Consider the following 21,363-nt stretch of genomic DNA (forward strand, 5'->3'; position numbering starts at 1 on the left):
ATTCTAAAATTTGTAACCTTTTTTTAGAAATCTGATTGAACTTATAGCTAATCCTGACAATGGTAATTGACTTTCAGAAGTCTTACTGATCTTTAGGAAGAGTTGAAATACATGCAATTGCAATTAAAATGAGTTTCTTTCCCTTCAATTCTTATCAAAATTGCTTATGAACGGGCTTTGGTGGGATAGTTATGAGAAATAATATATATGTTTTTTACCTTTAGTTTGAAAGTTTATGTTCTTATTTGTCATTAGAGACACGTTGAAAAATGGCCAAAATGGAGTAAAACTAAATCTATATTTGAATCAAAATTTAAGATATCCATAGATTATAATCATAGTATTATTGCTTCTTTCTCTTGATAGGGAAATGTTCCTGTCAGATCATTCTCAAGTGGTTTGACCTTAAAAATTAAAAAATTGAAATTATTATCCTCTAAGTATGATTTTAAATGACTCGTTTATGCATGTCAAAACTAGACGAGTCTACTTTGATTGACGGTGAAATGTTGATGTCGGATCAAGTGGTTTGACCCTGAGAACTAAAAACATGAAATTTGTCATTCTTTAAATATAATTTTAAATAACTCATTTATGTCAAAACTAGATAAGTCTTCTCCATTAAATATCTATAATGTGAGAATAATGACAGGCTGACATGTTGATTTTGATATCATATGAATACTATATGATCGATACCTTAACATTGGATGATTGATAGATGATCGACACTTTGATACTAAATAACTGATAGAATTATGCTATAGGATCAATACTCTGACGTCATGTAATCAATACCTAAGCGTGACACCTTTGTGTCACGTAGTGGATACGTTGTTAACACATGGATAATACATAAGAATATGATTGAACAGGTTGAACATTATGGCATTCCAAGTTTAGTGTATCATGATCATTATCAAATTCGAGAGAAACGTATTACCATATTACCGTCACGTCTATTGTAAAACTAATTAAATTCAAAGTCATTATAAAAGGGCTTATTATTGGAAGTAATCTTCCTAGTTTCGGGATAGCTCAAAAGTGAATAAAGACAAACTATTCCGTGACCACTTAGGACAAGTAAAAACGGATCTTAATTAACTCAGAATCAATTGTCAACTAAAAGTGTGAGTGAAGGCTTGCTAGATTTCTAAGTTTAATAGAACAGCACAATTCGATAATTCTTAGATCAGGTTCTATTATTGTCCAACTCTTTCATCCACACGGCAATCTCAACCTGGCCGCCTATGACTCTCCTACAGTGACATCGATTTCGGTGACGACCTATGATCCCATGACCTCGACCTCTACTCACCAACTCCTCGATTTTAAGATCTATAATGTGCATATGATTTGGACAACACATGCAATTGTCTTCTCGGACATAAAAACCCATATAACCAATTATAATATTTAAAAATAGCCAACGAACTCACTAAAGTTAGACAACTTAAGATAAGTAGCAATTGAATGTTTTCAATTACAAATAACCAATTATTGATTTCAAATCGAATCAGAATTTGCCTGAATGGTTTAACTTCAATATTTTATTTTGGTAAATTAGAATTGATCGTTCTGATTCCAAATTGACGATTCTGATTTTAAACACAGTAAAAAATTATATATAATAGAAAAAGTGGTTGTGGTATAATGGTTAAAGTGTTGAATTTAAACTTAATAAACTTGGTTTGAATCTTAATATAGTTATTTATTTGATTATAATTTTTACAGATTTATATTTATATATCAAAATTTTTTTATGTTACTACACTCATTATAGTTGTACATTTTTTTAATTTTAAAAATAAAAATATAAAAAAATTTAATAAAAAAATAAAAATAATTAATTAAAATAATCAAAATCAAAGTGATTCAATTTTGATTTTTGATTTTGAAAAATCAAAATCGACGATTTCAAAACCGAAACCAATCGTTCTCAAAAACACTTTCACCCCCTAATAAGACTTTATTTGGTTGAGAATCCAATTCGATTTACAACCGAACAGGTGATACCGACATCATGTATATACATCATATCATTGTGGATGGCAAAGACATGACGCAACTAAGTTCAATCATTGTTTCACATTATTTCCATACATATAATAAGCCGCAAAGAAAGCTAACATAAATAAATCTATTTTGTTTTTTTTTTTGTTAGAGGAATTCTTCACGTGTGAGTTGTCATATGCTCTTTTATTAGAATCATAAAATAATATTAGTTTTTCTTTTGAAATAAAAACAACACAAACGTTTGTATCCAACTTATATAAAAAAAATATGGAAAATAAATTATATTTCAGCATCTGTTTCAATTATATTTCATCATCACGTTTATATCATTGTCCTTAATCTCGATTGCTTGTCTAATCCACTCTTGGACCGGATTAAAAATAATATATAGAAAAGAAAGGAGGACAAAGTGTTTGTTTACTGGGGGGTAATCTTGTCATTTCAAAAATAAGATGATTTGGTAAAAATAAAAAATTACTGCCTGATATTAAAAATACAAAAAAAAAAGTACACTTTCATTGCGTTTCATTGGCATTTGTTTCTTTGTAGGTCGTGGCTATCAGCTGCGCTCGTGAATAGTAAGCGGGAGAGAAAGGAGACCCGCTTTCCTCTCGACCATAGCGCCACCAATCCAACCGCCTTCAGTACCTCCCCCTCGCCCACCGGTGGGCCCTCTCCTACCAGCTTCCGGTATGGAGGACTCTATTTCTTGCGGAACCGGTGCCTCGTCCTCGCATTCGCCCTAACGTTTCCCGCTCTTATGGATTTGGAGACGGGCGTACCCCTACCCAGCCGCCTCCACGTCGGCGGTGGTTCCTCCGACGGGCGTCGCGTCCATGGAGCCGATAGATATGTGAGCCATGGCTTCTTTCGCCGAAACTCTCCCTTTCCTGTTTTCTCAGCATCCTTCGATTGATTAGTTTTGTGACTCAGTCCCAGTGGTGTTCCCCCACTTTCTTTCCGATTTCATTTATCTTTACTTGTTCAACGCAAATCTTCCCAGATTCCTATACGAAGGAAGAAAAGAAAAGATAGTCCACTCCGTGTTCCCGTTGCGATTTTGTTTTAATGGACTCTCTCTTTGAAGCTTGTGATGTTTATTCGATTTTAGATTGGTTTGCGTATCCAACTGTTTGGTCGCATGCTTTGGCTGCTCTCGTTTGCTGGATATTTCATAATCCTGAAAAGAGCAAGTGTTTTTGTGTGGACAGAACGGTGGTAGATGGAAGGACATGGTTTTGGCTTACAGGACTCTCGGAGTTGTTTTCGGTGGCCTTGTCACTTCACCTCTCTATGTGTATCCTTCCATGAACTTGAAGTCCCCCACTGAGCAGGACTACTTGGGTATATACGACATCATGTTCTGGACTCTTACTTTGATTGGGGTCGTGAAGTACGTCTGCATCGCTCTCAATGCCGACGATCATGGTGAAGGTAATATGGTCCCTTTCCTCCCTCTTCACTGGAATAGAAGAATGGTGATTTGGTTTTCTTTATTGTTATTTGTTTGCCTTGTTGGTATCCAGTTATAATAAAGGCTAGCTGGGAAACTAAGCTACTCAGATCTATTCATTAATTGGCTATGCAAGTGTAGAAATTGGTTAGAAAAGTAGAGTTCTTGAAACTTTTGCTTGCCCACGCTGTGTCTCAGTGTCTCCGTACGCTATTGCGATTTCTTGGTAAGGAAATTCCACAAGGTTGATGTGATCGTCGTACCACTCATTTCTGAAAATAAAAATTGACTTCAGCTTGGATCATTGATAAGGTTTCTGTAGCGTGGGACATGCTGTTGTTCTCTTTCTCCTGTTTTATTGGTCTTCCCTTCCTCACTCCTCGTTAGGATCATGTGGGTTGGCGTCCTTTCACAAAAGAACAAAGACCTAGACTTTGGAGTCGTTGAAAGGACTTGCCATAGCAATGGTTATGGGCAGCTGAGTTGAAGCAGTGGAAAGTAGAAGCATGAAGTTACAGTTGCATAGGATGCGTGTATGACCATGATGATTAAGAGTTTATCATGTCATAGAGAGGAAAGCGAGGGTGTCTGGCAGGAAGCAGTTAGACAATTTTTGGAACTTCCATAACTCTAAATGAAATCATAAAAGCAGGTGGAAGATGGCTTCCTCCTTTCTCCATTTTACCACATCCGTATTATAGATCTTGTTGGGAGTCCTGCTGAGTAGTAGTATTGCTCAGTTTATTTGAATCAAGGTTCGTAATATTATATTGTATCGATGTTTCGATTTGGGCTCGGTATCGGTACGATACGGTATACCGAACGGTACAGCCAGATGTATTGAGTATTGTAACTATGCTATAGCGCATTGCTACAGTGTCGAACCGGTAACAGATGGTCCGCGTACCGATAATTTATCGGATCGATACGTACCGCCCATATCGAACGGTACAGTTCAATACTGCAGACACTGATTTGAACCATCTTTTATTGTTCTTCATACTCTACAGTTTCTCTGAACAATCTGAAACGTATGCAACAGTTTAATTGAACTTGTCACTCGACATTCTTTAAAGTTTTGCAAATTTTTTGTTCCCTAAGTACGGAAAATGTTAAGCAAAGAACTCTATTAATCATTTCTTGTAGGCAGTGTTTCATCGCGGTAAGAGACCTGATCTGAATGCCTAAATTGAGGGGTTTCTTCTTACACTTCTGCTCTTGCTTTATTATTATTGTTCTTCCAGACAATTTATTGAAGAACTTAAACCTTTAAGCTCAGATAAGACATGTCTGTGCAGTACATTATTCTAATCATGTCTGTAAATGATGACAAGATTTGATTTTTACGAGGTTGGATCTCACTTTCAGACTGTACGATTAAAATGTGAAAGTTATTACTTTGTCCAAACTGTCCACGGATTTCAAGGACAGTATTTAGAATGGGTGAGTGGAATACCAATATTTTTAATGAGTTCTTTGCCAAAATTTGACATTTCTGACTTGGATATGCCAGACAACCCTTTCAACATTCCTTGTAATTTTGTACTTTGTTCGGTCACATAAAAAACTGGTAGTGTGTATAAAAGAACAAAAAGAAGGATAAGATTCTCAGCAGATGCACTTAAAAGTTTGTACTCCGATCATTTATCATGAGAATTTTTGATACGATGGTTAAGTTAGCACTTAGGATTTTTATGTTCTGACTGCCTCTTTATTTACTTGATAAAAAACCAATCACTCATCTATTTATTTTAATATAATTTTTTATCTTTTATTATATTTAATAATAACTATTTGAATTAATTTTATTACACTCCCTTAATGCAAAATAATTATACCAAAAAAATAATACTAAAGCTTTTGTAAAAATATTGACAAGCTGATCTTAATAGTCCATTTAAAATTTTCTTTTATCAACTAGTTTAGAAACGAAGCAATGACAAACTTATGTGTTTAGTGCACCCGTGGAAAATAATATTATTTATTATTATAATAGTTGACTTGTTATCCTACTAGATTTTCGTTGGTTCATCTTATTTATCTTATTTTTCTTTAAGATTTGTTAGAATTTTTTGAAGTCAAATTATTTAATATATTATACTTATAGTTGCGAAACCTAGGGTAGTATCACATGCACAACGAAATGATAAAAAACAAAAATTTTAGATTTTCACAAAAAATAGTTTCTTATTATCGTGTGAAGATTGATGTATAAAAACTCGTAAAACCAAAAAATTATGCATGTTAAAATATGTATATTACTCAGAAAGATCGTATATTCCTGAAAACTTGTAGATCTGTGAGAGAGGATGATGAATGTCAACTATCCTTCTGTCTAGCGGTGATCTACATGGTAGAGGCTACAAAGACGTTCTTAAAATCATCGCACAAACCTCCTTTTTACGCGCACTACGAGATCAAGAAGAGGTTGGCCCTTCTTGCTATCCATACGCCCCAAATAGGAGCTACTAGTTGAGGAGGAGAGGGGGAGAAAAGAATAGGAGGTGACAGTCAAATGAGGTTTGACCTATGGCCCTTTGGTTCCCTCTTATTTATAGAAGTCCTATAAACTTACCATAATGGATTATGCCCTATTGGGTATTGGATCTCTATCCAACTACCTAAGCATATTAGATTAGTGGATCTCTACATAATAATCTCTCACTGACTCTTAGATCTCATCGATAGGATCCAATAATTTAGGGGTTTATTGGATATCCAATAAGATAGGGGCTCCAACGGAGATCTCATATATGAACTTATATTCGTCGCAACATTTACCATATGTGTGTGACCCTCTATGGTCAATATCGAGCTGGCCGTGAGTCATACCTATCAGAACTCTTTTTGGCTTACTAAATTATTATCTCCATAATAATTCGCTCGTCTCATCGACTATGGACGTACTAGGCTACTACGTCGTAGTCCCCAAACGATATAGGAGAATCTAATCCTGTAGACTTATCTGTCTTTAGTTACTGTATACCTATAGTCCCTTATCCATCTAATATCTCAGAGACCATATAACAAGCATAGTGTTGTCAAGCCTATACAATTTCTCCTCGAGTCTCACTCTAATCGGATTCTCCCAGAGAACTCTTTCTCTCTCAATCCGAATGACTTTGGCCAAGGATTTGTTTGAGTAAGAACATATAGGATATTCCTCTTATGATACCGAGAGTGGATGATCATCTATCGACACTCAATAGCCCTTGTACGGTTGGCTACCACTCCAAATTACTGGTTATACTAGATTTGAAACTTCCAAACCTATAAGTCTAGTATCAAAGAATAAAGTACTCATACATGACATCCTTGGTATCTCAAGTGTAAGGACCAGATATACTATTGGGACTACGGAATCACTGTTTGACAATAAGATATCATCAACCATCTAGCATTCCATGAGCGGATCAATTAGTGAACTCATTCTCTAATGAGCACTTGCACTATATCCTTAGTGTCCCCACATGAGCAACTATGAGACTAGTTGCCTCCATCATATGGACGAGTATACAACACACCAATCTATCTGGTTATCTCGATGTCTCTTTCAAGTAACTTATGACCATGATTATTTAGGGTTTGTGTTTAAAGGTGAATCGGTCTCATTATCGTGTTCTCATCATTCCCATTACACAGATCTATAGATATCACAATATATATATATATATATATATATATATATATATATATATATATATATAAAGTGATAAAATACTAAAATATAATCAGCAAAAAGAATACATATCATGTCACACGTGCCATCACTCACGTGATTGGCTTGCAGGGCACCTATAACTAGCACAATGAGCCCTCTACAGCTAGAAAACTCTAGTTACAGGATAGCCTTGGGTGGCCAGGAAACCTAACCATTTGTTTGCCCCATGTGGCTAGGAATCTTGACTGCTAGGTTCTCCTTAGTGGTTAAGAAACCCTGGTCACAAGGGGTGCCCCTGTAGCCAAGAAACTTAGCTGCAAGGGGTCTTCCTTACTCAAGCCGAGAGCAGCATGGCTGCTCTTAGTCCGTTGTAGGTGGCTAAGTTAAGGGCTCTCTTGAGAGCTCTCAGCTATCCTATAGGGTAATAATAATTGTTACCCTGTCACTTTTGCGTCAATAATTTTGATGTCAAAAGCCCTCTCTAAAACACTTTTTAATAGAGAAAAAGAGTGTAGACTAAATCTATAAATTGAATCGTTGCACAATCCTTCTCTTCACGCGCACCACAAGATCAAGAATGGGCTAGCCCTTCTTGCTGTCCACATACCCTAAACAAAGGCTATTGACTGATGAGAAGAGGGAGAGAGGAGAATATGAGGTAGCAACTAAAAGGGGTTTGGCCTATGGCCCTTTGGTTCTCTCATATTTATAGAGGTCCCTATAAACTTACCATAATGAATCATACCCTATTGGGTACTAGATCTTCATCCAAGTACCCAAACTTATTAGATTAGTAGATCTCTACCCAATAATCTCTCATTGGCTCTTATTGGATCTCATCCATAGGATCCAATAATTCAAGAGCTTATTGGATATCCAGAAAGATAGGGGCTCCAGTGGATATCTCATATCCGAATATTTATTCATGGCAACATCTAGTATATGTGTGTGGCCCTCTAGGCTCAATATCGAGTTAACCATAAGTTATACCTATCAAAACTCTTTTTGACTCAGTGAATTATTATCTCTATAATAATTCACTCGACTCATCGATTGTAGATGTATTAGGCCACTACACCGTAGTTTCATAATGATATAGGGGAATCCAATTTATTGGACTTGTCAGGCTCATACGGTTTCGACTTGAGCATCACTCTAATCAGATTCTCCCGGAGAACTCTTTCTCTCTCAATCTGAATGACCCTGATTAGGGAATTATCTGAATAAGAATACATAAGATATTCCTCTCATGACACCGAGAGTGGATGATCCTCTATCGATATTTAATAGCCCTCATAAGGTTGGCTACCGTTCTCGATGACTAGCTATGCTAGATCTAGAACTTTTAAGCTTATAAGTCATGTATTAAAGAGTAAAGTATCCATACAGGACATCCTTGATATCTCAAGATATTCCTCTCATGACACCGAGAGTGGATGTATCAAAGAGTTGAGTATTCATACAGAACACATAAGATATTCCTCTCATGACACCGAGAGTGGATGATCCTACTTATTAAAAAAAAAAAAAAAAAAAGTGGATGATCCTCTATCAACATTTAATAGCCCTCATAAGGTTGGCTATAATTCTCGGTGACCGACTATGCTAGATCTAGAACTTCTAAGCTTATAAGTCATGTATCAAAGAGTAGAGTATTCATACTGGACATCCTTGGTGTCTCAAACCTAAATCAAATACACCACTAGAATGACGAAATCATTATTTGATAATGAGGTATTATCAATCATTCAACATTCTGAGCGGATCGATTAGTAAACTCATTTTCCAATTAGCACCTGCACTATATCCCTAATGTTCTCACACGAGCAACTATGAGACTAACTGCCTCCATATGGATGAGTATACAGTACATCAGTCTCTCCGGTTATCTCAATGTCTCTCTCGAGTAACCTATAATTGGGATTATTTAAGGTTTGTGTTTAAAGGTAAATCGATCTCATGATCATGATCTCATCATGATTTGATTCCCACGGATCTATGAATATCACAATATATGTAACAGACAATATAAAGTGAAAAAAATATCAAATATATAATAAGTAAAAAGAATGTGTATCATGTGACATGTGTCATCACTTGTATTTGACTTGTATGACACATATATCGTCTATCAATACATTCTTGCATTTTTATTGTCCATTAAATTATCTCTAAACTAAGGCTCAATACATAATACTTGCTAGGTTTATGCATGAATCTAGATAATAAACTAATTACAAATATAATATTTGACCTTAAATATATGAGATAAATTAACCATCCAATTAAACTTATATATTATTTTTGTTTCATCTATTTTTTAGCTACATCATCTACATAAGTTTATTATTTATATTTATTAGAGTATTCATTCGTTGACAAGTTATTATATGAAATATTTTAATAAATCTTTAGTATATTTTTTTGGTAAAAGAAATTTATTTGCATATTAAATATTTTTTATTTCTAGAAAATAATATAAAAGCCCAAGATAAGTCATTTCAAATTCTAACATCATATATTTCTTAAATTCAACAAGTATATATGATATTTTTAATATAAATCATATAATTCTTATACGAACAAATAATAAGGATTTTCATATCTTGGGCTTTTATTTATAAAGTTGTCTCGCTTAAATTATTTTTAAAATTATATTGAAGAAAGTACTTGTAAATTATGTTATACCATGCTCTCGGTACTTTTTTCAAATCATATAATATTATATCTAATTTATATATTTTTGATCTTTAATTTTAAATCCTTCAACCGGCTTTACATAAACCTTCTCTTGCAACTTTTCATTAAAGAATGTTGATTTAATATCAAACTGATAAATCTATTATTTTTTCTGGGCTACCAATACTAATACTATTCTAATTGTATCAATTTTAATAACTAGAGAAAAAAATTTCTACAAAGTCAATACATAAAATTTGAGGATATCCTTTGGCTACTAAATATATTTTTATAGTAAGCCATAAATATTAAATTTTATCTTATATACCCATTTGAGTCCAATATATTCGTTTCGTAGGGGCAAATTTATTAACTCTCAGTTTTTTTTTTAATAGCGTATAGTTTGTCCTTCACTACTTGTACTTATTCTTTTTTCTGAATTACAACTTTAAAACAAGTAAATTTTAAAGCAAAACATGTAAAATCATATATATATATATATATATATATATACGAAAGACTATAAAATTCTTTTAGAGGTATTACAATATCACTAGAATATCTTAAATTAGAATCATTCAAAATATGAAAAGATTCATACAAGGACTTAACAATAGGTAATATATCATATTTCTTATAGACTTCTCCTACAACTATTAAAATTTCAACTGTTTTATAGGTCTAAACTTCTTCCATGCTAAGAATAACATCATTTTATGATTAACTTCTTTGTTGTAGGATCATAAACTCTAAACCTTTTGTTTCATTATTATACCCCACAAAAATGCATTTAATACTTTTGTCATCAACTTGCTTCTTTTTTATGTAGAAACATGAAAGTAAGCAACAAAACCAAATACCTTCAATTGACTTACATCTCACTTTTTGTCCGATCATGCTTCATAGGGTATTTTTCTTTATAATATCTTAAGTAGGAAAATGATTTAACAAATATAATATTATATTCATAGCTTATACTCAAAACTCTTTTGGTAATTCTTTTTCTTTAAGCATACACTTGCTAGTTGATAGGGGTAATAATGGCGACGTGACGCATCACGACGTCGGCCTCACCTGGGCGCTACTCTGTCCGAGGAGGAGGGCCATAATGCTGACTCGACATGCGCTGACGTCATCCGCTCTCAGACAACGACTTCGTCGTTGTCTGACCCCGTGCGCTTGACCGAGGCAGAGGAGGATGACGACCGGCCCTCGCCCATACCCTGCGACATTTCGGTTCTCCACGCAACGTCAATAGCAATGTCAGACGCTACCAGCCTGCCCCTGCGACAGGGCACACCAGGGAACAGTAAACTTCCCTATAAAAACCCTCACCTTCTGAACGGTGAGGGGGGGACTGCTGGACGGGGACGGGGACGGCTGGAAGAGGACTTTTGGACTTCGACCTCTACTGAACTGCCACCTCTACTTCTCCACTCAAAACACTCTCCACATCCCTAACTTGATCGTCGGAGGGGTCGGGCCGAGCTTCCGACCCAACCTCTGTGCAGGTACCAAGACGAAGACGAAGCCCCGCCAGGACGCCGGGCGAGGGGCCACCTCCCGGAGGAGCCGACGACCCCGCACGCCCCCGACCCGGATGCTCGTTGAAGCCTGACCTGGAAAGATCCCCTCGTCGATCGGGCCCGAACCAAGTCGCGTCGGCCCCGAGGCCACGGCTTACAGTTGCTTCCTGCAACATTTTGACGCTAGAATGAGGGCCCGCCCCAGCATGTCGAGGGATCACCATGTCAGCTTTGACGAACCCACGGTTGCGGGGCCATACCCGATCGAGGCTTCGGGGGAACGCCCCCTGCTTCGAGGACCTCGGGACGAAGGTCCCGCCTTGACCTCGGAACGCTATGGGCGAACATTCAACAACCTGGGCCTGTCGCCACCCAACGGCGCCCCAACCGACTCAACGCCCATGTCACCCGAGGCCTTTCAGGCCCTCGCTCACCAAGTCCAAACTCTAACCGGCATGGTGCAATCCATCATCCCGGTGCACACACCCATCGCTCCACCGTTACGACAAGAGGAGCCACCCGTTCAGGCTCGCACGCCGCCCCTGGAACTTCCCGATTCGCCTCGGGTCCCGTCACTACCACTCGGGGACCGGGTGATGGCAAACCCGAGCGGTTGCCCGGAACCCGAGGCGCTCTCTTCGGAATCCCTGTGGGCCCAACTGTGCTTCGTCATCCAGCGACTTGACGAGGTGCGGAAAGAACTTCGCATGTCCAAGAGAAAGCTTGGGGAGGACACTCACCAAGGGTCTCCCTTCACGCCCGAGATACGGGATCAGACGGCTCCATCGACCCGGCCGACCATGTGGCGGCCTACCGCGCCCGAATGGCGCTATACGGGACCTCTAATGCCTTGACATGCAGGGCATTCCCCACCACCCTGAGGGGGCCGGCCCTCGCATGGTATGACGCCTTAAAGACCGGAACGATCGCGTCCTTCGACCAGCTCGTCAATGACTTCGAGGCCTATGCACGGCCGAAGCCTTCCGCGGCACTACTCCTTGGACTCAGACAAAGGGAGGACGAGCCCCTCTCACATTTTGTGGGTCGCTTTGCCACGCAAATCCGGGGTTTGCCGGACACTGACCCCTCTCTGATAGTGCAGGCGTTCGTGATAGGCCTGCGACCTTCCAGACTTCTCTGGTCCCTCGCAGAGCGACCCCCCACCACGGTGCCAGAGATGCTCCAGCGGGCTAACCGGTACATCGCAGCGGAGACCTGGGCGGCCGGGAGAAGAAGGGACGACTTCCGACCACGGGCTCTATAAGAGAGGTCAAGCACTCGCCCTGCCTCGGTCTTTTCCGAGCAAAGGTTCAGCACCTGCCTTACCTCCTCTCGACTCGCTGTTAGCCCCGGCCTAAACTCCTCCGAGCCAACACGGCTCGGCGGGAGACAACCTCGAGCCATATCCTTCGGCCCAAGACATGTCCCTCGGCCATACACTGCCAAGTCATACCTCAGCGCGGCCTTCCCGCCTGAGCTGTATCCCACGACCCTAGCCATCTCCTTCGGCACGAGCCATGTCCCTCGGACGTAGACTGCTGAGTTCCACCTCAGTGCGGCCTACCCGCCTTCGTCATATCCCTCGGCCTTTACCGTATTCCTCGGCCCCGTGATGCCCGAGACCACGCCTGCGTGGTTTGCCCGCCTGCGTCGTGCTACTCCATCGCACGATGCCCGAGACCACACCTGCGCGGTTCACCCGCCTGCATTGTGCTACTCGGTCGCACGATGCCCGAGACCACCAGCGCGGCCAGCCCGCCTGCATCGTGCTCCTCGGCTTCTTGCTCCCGAGACACACCTAGGCGGTCAGGTCGCCTGCGTCGTGCTCCTCGGCTTCATGCTCCCCGAAGCCAGCGCGGCTTGCCCGCCTTCACCATGTCCCTCAGCCTTTGTCGTATCCCTCGGCTGCGTGACTCCCAGGACACACCTGCGCGGTTCACCCGCCTACGTCGTGCCCCTCGGCCTTCATACTCCTCGAGACACGCATCCGACTCCCACCCGAAAGCCAAAGCCATGCATCGGACTCCCATAACGAACCGACGCATAGCTTCTTTCTGGGGGGGAATATGATAGGGGTAATAATGGCGATGTGACGCGTCATGACGTCGGCCTCACCTGGGCGCCACTCTGTCCGAGGAGGAGGGCCATAATGCTGACTCGACATGCGCTGACGTCATCCGCTCTCAGACAACGACTTCGTCGTTGTTTGACCCCGTGCGCTTGACCGAGGCAGAGGAGGACGACGATCGGCCCTCGCCCATACCCTACGACATTTCGGTTCTCCACGCAATGTCAATAGCAATGTCAGACGCTACCAGCCTGCCCCTGCGACAGGGCACATCAGGGAACAGTAAGCTTCCCTATAAAAACCCTCACCTTCTGAACGGTGAGGGGGGGACTGCTGGACAGGGACGGTTGGAAGAGGACTTTTGGACTTCGACTTCTACTGAACTGCCACCTCTACTTCTCCACTCAAAACCCTCTCCACATCCCTAACTTGATCATCGGAGGGGTCGGGCTGAGCTTCCGACCCGACCTCTGTGCAGATACCAAGACGAAGACGACGCCCCGCCAGGACGCCGGGCGAGGGGCCACCTCCCGGAGGAGCCGACGGCCCCGCACGCCCCCGACCCGGACGCTCGTCGAAGCCCGACCTGGAAAGATCCCCTCGTCGACCGGGCCTGAACCAAGCCGCGTCGGCCCCGAGGCCACGGCTTACCGTTGCTTCCCGCAACACTGGTCTCCATCTCTCCATCACAACTTAGTTATTCCACTCTGCTACTCTATTTTGTTAGTGTAACTTACAGTTAGTCCCTTTTGAATATCTATATTCTTACTAAAAGCAAAGAAATCTTTGGAAATACATTCTCGCCCAGTCACCATACAGAGTTTTAATAAAATAATTATTTTATTTTATTTACATATGCTTTGAATTTTTAAAAACAAAAAAGTCTTTAACATTTTCTTTCAGAAAATATACACACATCATCATTTTGTAGTCATCTATAAATAATAATAAAAAAATTACTTTTACCATATTAGATAATCTACATAAGCCCACAAATGTTTGTATGCATAAGTTTCAATCACCCTTGATCAACAAATTTCTATACTATTTTTTAAAACTACAAGATTCACAAATAGTATCTTTATTCTTAATTTTAGACAAGCCAACTATTCTATTATTTCGATTTAATAATTCTCATCCATCATAATTTGGATGACCATTCTTTTATACCATAATATAGATTTATTAATCACAGTAACAATGAATATATATATATAAGGAGAAATCCAAAACTAATAAAAAAAATATTTTATTTTTTATTAGCCTCACAATCACTATTAATTTTTTTTATTTTTTATCATAAAAAATATATAATATTCTTTTCTCATTAGTTGTCCTGTACTAGTAAAATTTTATTTTAAATCAGGAATAAATATCACGTCATCAATAATTTTTTTTCAGTTTTGATGTTCACAGTAATTATTCCTTTTTCTTTCACTTGAAGCTTACTATCATTTTTCATCTGTACCATAAATCTAATCGAACCATCAAATCCTTCAAATAAATTTTTATCTATTGTCATATGATTACTGCATCTATTATTCAAAAACCAAATAGATCTAGAATATTCTAATATTTTTTAATATTTTTTCATTATTATTTTTTATGACAATTTGCTTGATTTTGTTTCAATAATTTTTTTTAAGATGACCATTATTTTTTAATGAGAGCAGAGAGGAATAATTATATTTTTCTTTTTGTACTATCAATCTTGTTTAATAAGTTTAATTTTTGTAATAAAAATATTTACATGTTTCTTTGTTACCTTCATTAGAGTTTCTCTAACTCTCAATTAATCAATCTCATTTCATGTAAGTGTCAGTTCATCCATGACCTTTATCATTCTAACTATTCCTTGAGATATGATTTTTGATTTTTTTATTCTTCTTTTGATCCATTTTTATTTGAAAAGCATATTATGAAGTTTCATCTACAAGTCTATTCATTTTCTGTTTATGAACTAAAAGTGAGTTCATTAATTCATTAATAGATAATATACTTATTACATTAGCTTCTTCTATAGTAATAGAAATCATATTAAAATTTAGAGATAAACTTCATAAAACTTTTATTATTATTATTTAATCTTTTATGATTTCACCATAAGAATACATTTAGTTCACAATAAAAGAGACTTTTAAGGTTAGTGATAAATTCATAATCTTTCATCATAAGAGTTTCGAATTTATGTCGAAGAAAACGTTAAAATTATTATTTTATTTATACCTCAAAGCACACTTTTTAATATTTTTTAGGCTTTTATTAATGTTGATGTTAACATGATTCGAGAAAGTAAAGTAGGGACTCATTTATTACTTATTGTAGCATACAGGGAGCTCTTACATTTTTTTATATTTTTTCATTTGTTTTATTTTTTTATCTTAAGTAATATTAGGATCCTATAAATTATATTAACAAAATTATTTTCTATCAAATTCTACGATCCTTATGAATAAATAGAATTTTTATTTTAATGTCCCAAAACTGATAATTTTTATCTTTGAAGATAAGAAGAAGTTGATTAGATATACTTACTCCAATGTTTGTCATTTTCTTTTTTTTTCTAGATTTACTAGTCTCCCTTTCTCTTTTAATCATCGTATTCATATTTATTTTGTTCAAATCAAGTTCTAATGTCATATTTATTGGTTTCCTGTATAACTTTGGGAGAAAGAAAAGAAGATAGTAGAATAAACAAGTCTAATATGCAGACTCATCCAAGAACACATATTTACATTATCAAAAGAATAAAATATATATTTTTTAAATAATAAAAATATCAACCCCAACAAACCTCTTCATCCTCATCCACATAACAAAAAATTAGTCACTCATCTATTTATCTTAATCTAGATTATTATCTTTGTTACATCTAATCATAATTATTTGAATTATTTTTTTTATTGTTCATATCCATTTAACCACTCATTTTCTACGTGCACTTTGTTAATCTGTTTGCTTTCTTTTAAATCGGTTCCTATATAGTCTGTCGATGAAAATTTAAGGCCTCTGGACTTCTATTGATAATTGAACTTTCTAGGTCAATATGTTCATTATTCAATTGATTGCACTCTAAGAATCTTAATTATATAATCATATTGTAAAATACAATTGATTTTCAGAGTAATTAACATGATCATTTCATCATGGTGATCCTTTTTTTAGTAGACATGAAAGACTTCGTGGCTGTTAACGAGTCTGCTTGCAACACTGATTGCAGGTGGCACATTTGCTCTATATTCTCTGCTCTGTAGGCACACAAACATTGGCATCCTTCCTTCAAAAAAGGCCGATTCTGTAACGAATGCCGCACATGCTAACCCTTCTCTGGGCACTGAAAAGCGAAGTAGGCTGGGAATATTTATAGAGCGTAGTATGACTGCAAGAAGAATTGTGCTCTTCATCGCGATACTGGGTATGTGCATGCTCATTGGAGATGGCATACTAACACCAGCTATTTCAGGTATAAAGCACGGACACCTACAACGATGGATATCTTATTGCTGGCACTGCTACTTTTTTGCATGTTGTTTATTTGATATTACCTCAATGAACTCTTGAAACACTTTCGTTGTCTTCTACCAGTGTTATCAGCGATGGATGGACTAAGAGGGCCTTTACCTTCTATTCACAAGTGTGAGTTATTCGTCTGGCCAGCTATTCAATTTTTGTTGTGTCTGTCCTGATTTTGAATTCATGCAGCTGCTGTGGAAGCTTTATCTGCTGCAGTCCTCATCGCTTTATTCCTGTTGCAAAAATATGGCACCGCGCGAGTGAGCTTCGTCTTTTCTCCAATCATGGCATCTTGGACTTTCACCACTCCAATCATTGGGGTATACAGTATTCTGCGATATTACCCAGGCATATTCAAAGCCATATCACCAAAGTATATAGTGCATTTTTTCCTGAGGAATGGAAAGACGGGCTGGCAATTGCTTGGTGGCACAGCTTTATGCATTACAGGTGCTTGCTCAGTAGCCTGAAGCTTGTTTTCCCCTTACTAACTTAAACCTCACCACATTTTCCATCTGATCCCATTTTAGGTTCTGAAGCAATGTTTGCTGATCTCGGTCATTTCAACAAGAGGTCCATTCAGGTACACCTTGTGACAAGTTCAAAATTTATTTGTCTCATGCTTCTTCACTTAATTGGAAATTTTCATGGCTTTAATTTCTCCACACAGATAGCATTCCTTTTCAGCATATATCCTTCGCTAGTCCTCACGTATGCAGGGCAAACAGCATACCTGATTAGGAATCCCAATGATCACAATGATGGCTTTTACAAGTTCGTGCCAGGTCCAGTATATTGGCCGATGTTTACTATCGCAACACTGGCAGCTATCGTTGCCAGCCAATCCTTAATTTCTGCAACATTTTCTGTGATCAAACAATCCGTCGTTCTCGATTATTTCCCACGCGTCAAGGTGGTCCACACATCCCAACACAAGGAAGGCGAGGTTTACTCTCCGGAGACCAATTACATACTCATGCTTCTTTGTGTTGCTGTTATACTTGGTTTTGGTGATGGAAAAGATTTAGGGAATGCTTTTGGTACGGAGAGATGCCATATTTTGAACTCAGATTTCTCGTAACATATCACAGTGATCTCCCATGAATACTTACTGGTTCTCTAATTTTTGCAGGTGTTGTTGTCATACTGGTCATGCTCATCACCACAATCTTATTGACTCTAGTCATGATCATTATATGGAGAATCCCGATCATTGTTTCTGCTTTATACTTCGTTCCGTTTTCAATCCTAGAAGGTGCATATGCAAGTGCAGTTTGCACTAAGATTTTGGAAGGTGGCTGGCTACCGTTTGCTGTATCTATAGTCCTGGCGTTCATTATGTTTGGCTGGTATTACGGGCGTCAGAGAAAGCTAGAGTATGAAATGGCAAACAAAATAACTCTTGAATGCCTAGGTGAGCTTTTGGAAAGCTCAGAGATCCAAAGAGTTCCTGGGCTTTGCTTCTTTTACAGCAATATTCAGGATGGACTAACGCCCATCCTTGGACACTACATACAGAACACGCGCTCGCTCCACAGGGTTACCATTTTTACAACTCTAAGGTACTTATTGGTTGCCAAAGTTGCTCCAAATGAGAGGATAATGATCACTAGACTGGGGCTTGATGGGTTATATGGATGCATGATTCAGTATGGCTATGCTGATTTCCTTAATCACGGGGGAGATGACTTTGTAACCCAAGTTACTAACAGCTTGAGGGCACATATAGAGAACTCCTCTGAAGGGCTTTCTCCTGCTTATGTTGAGGAGGAGATTTCACAATTGGAGAGGGCTAAAGAAGCAGGAGTGGTGCATGTTCGGGGTAAGACCAGGTTTCACGTTGGTAAAGACACCAGTTTGTTCGATAGAATTTTGCTTGGGTTTTATGAGTTTTTACACAGCAACTGTAGATCGGCACTGCCCGCTATGGGGATTCCCCTTCGACAGCGTATGGAGATAGGCATGCTCTATAAGGCTTGAGTGGTAAGAACAGTCTTTTGGCATGGTTGGCCACTAAAAGTACACCAATGCCTCACAAAACGTGGAGAAAAATAGTTGTACAAGATGCTTATGTAATCTTTAAATTTGAGTACTTTAAATCTACTACTAATAACGGTGGTGATTATATTTTTAAGCAAAATCCATATGCTATTTATGCTTTTGCTTTTGTGTACTGTATCTGATGATGTAAAGAAAAAAATATATCATATATAAGTTTAACTGATTTTTAAGTAATAATAATAAGATATTACTAGTCCAAGATAAAACCAAATAAAAGAAAAAAAAGTTAAATAAAAATTTTATATATATATATATATATATATGATAGGGCATATTTTTGGCCCGAATCACCAACAAACTAACAGTCACAAACACAACGCCGTACGCCACCAGAACCATGGGGTGCACGCCACATCAAGTTCAACTGTGCGACCTGACCACCCCAAGAGTTTCGGGCGGTGCCGTCTGCTTTTGGGATAGTGTCGTCTGACACCACTTAAGCACCCCCGAAGACGCTATCTCGCCATAGGGGTTATCCCACCCCCGCGAGAATCAGCGACGACGTCGAACCGAGGGGCAACCGACTCTCGCACGCAAGTATAAATACCCCTGGTTGATCCCAAGGAAAGGGAAGGAAAAAAAAGGAGGGGAATCTGAACCAAACTAACTTGCTCGTCGGAGGGGCCAAAGTCGGGAATCACCCTCAAGCTATGAGAGTCTTCACCCCGAAGTCGTCACTCAATACGCTGAGGAGGGTGGTCTAGCGGTTTGGATCCCGACCAGCGCCAACCCACGTCTCTCGTCTCAAGGAGGTGCCCACGACGTGAGGAAGACCACCAACTACCTCGAGGACGAGAGGACGCACCTCGCCACAAATGACGCTCGGGTCGACTGGCTTTGGAGCGCTAATCCCCAGTCACTCTTGAGAACCCGATCGATCCTACCGCCTCAACCCTTGCCCAAGACGCTCTAGAGGCGCGACTACCTCATCAACCCACTTATTCTGTCATAAGTTCTCGACATTGGCACGTGGGCCTAACCGTACTGACTCATCAGTCACGATACTATTGTTCACCAATAATATATATATATATATATATATATATATATATATATATATATATATATATATATAAAAGAGAGAGCATATGCAAATGCAATCCTTTCTCAAATTATAATAATAAGGTATTTTTAGTCCACAATCAAATCAAATAAAAAAAATCAAAACAAAAATTTAAAAAAATATTAAACTTCTCAAAAGAAAAAAATACTCATACGTTCTTAAACTACTTTTAAGATCCTACTTTTGATTTGAGCCCTATAAGCCTAGACATCTAGACTTGGATGAATGCATGTATAGATGTTATCTATTTATATATAGATGCTATCTATATCTAAAATAATAATTTAAACAAAAAAATTCTTATCTCTAAAATTTTATCTAATCAACTTACTTAAAACATAAAAAATAAGAATCTAAAATCTTTCAAAAATAATACTTTGAATCTTACTAGATGGGTCTATTGAAATCTGGGCTTTATGCAACTGTGGACTTATTTTGAGAAGATTATGGCAGAACTGACCTAAGAAAAAAAGTACATGTTATGATAAATACAAAATCTAATTGCTGTGCCAAAATGACCCAATCATTTGTTTTCTTATATATTAAGACGTTGTTTTTTTTGTTCAGGTACATGAATTTTGTCTTCTATTTTTCTTGAACTGATGCTTACTGCATAGCATCCTATTTTGATGCAATTCATCGTATCAAGCTCATCTAACTGGGTGTGAACTAGAGGAGCAATCAACAAAAAATCTCCACAATAAATAATTTCTAGTGGAATTCGATCGAAGACCTCAATAATTTATAATTTGGTATCTTGTGTTGGACATAACCGATGAAGGGGGAATAAATTTCAATGCGTTGTTTAGATAGTAGAATCTTTGGAAGTTTGGATAAGGGCGTAATCGGATGGAGGAGACGGGTTTGGGTGAAGAAGAACCGACCGACCGTTCCGTTGGGTCCAAGAAATATTGAAGCCGAATTCATTGCATTAACGTCGGCCGTCCAGTGCACGTGACGTAATAAAATTGACCTGTCGGAAAGGGACGACTGGACATTTAACGTCAACTGATTCAGTAGCCTTGCCGTCCTAACTCACTGGTCATACAATTTATCGTCCTCGTTTGCTGACACAATGTTCACTAATTAATGATTATTGGGTATTATCAAAACACGTTTTTAGCTCTCGACTGAGAGTAAAATAGCAATCGACAGATTATGATTGATGATATTTTTCATTTGGTACGGTTATGTATATATGCTAATTTAGAACAGATTTAGAAGGCTATATACGAATATTAAAAAAGGTCAAACTTGGAGGTTTGAAATCTTGAAAATGAACGAAGATTCCGTTCCCACCTGACAAGCGATATCTTCTATGTT

The 21,363-nt window shown here is 38.4% G+C and overlaps 1 protein-coding gene across 1 annotated transcript; it reads left to right on the forward strand.

The window, feature by feature from the left end:
- The first annotated feature begins 2,559 nt into the window (after positions 1-2,559).
- LOC135583336 (probable potassium transporter 17) lies at positions 2,560-19,077 on the forward strand. Its single transcript, XM_065191778.1, has 8 exons — positions 2,560-2,869; positions 3,228-3,450; positions 16,624-16,866; positions 16,989-17,039; positions 17,106-17,366; positions 17,447-17,499; positions 17,587-17,956; positions 18,049-19,077. Exons 1-8 carry the CDS (start codon positions 2,777-2,779, stop codon positions 18,894-18,896), a joined length of 2,142 nt encoding a protein of 713 aa, XP_065047850.1. The 5' UTR covers positions 2,560-2,776; the 3' UTR covers positions 18,897-19,077.
- The last annotated feature ends 2,286 nt before the right edge of the window (positions 19,078-21,363 follow it).

The sequence above is a fragment of the Musa acuminata genome, chromosome BXJ1-7 (genome assembly GCF_036884655.1).
Source record: "Musa acuminata AAA Group cultivar baxijiao chromosome BXJ1-7, Cavendish_Baxijiao_AAA, whole genome shotgun sequence".
Taxonomy (NCBI): domain Eukaryota; kingdom Viridiplantae; phylum Streptophyta; class Magnoliopsida; order Zingiberales; family Musaceae; genus Musa; species Musa acuminata.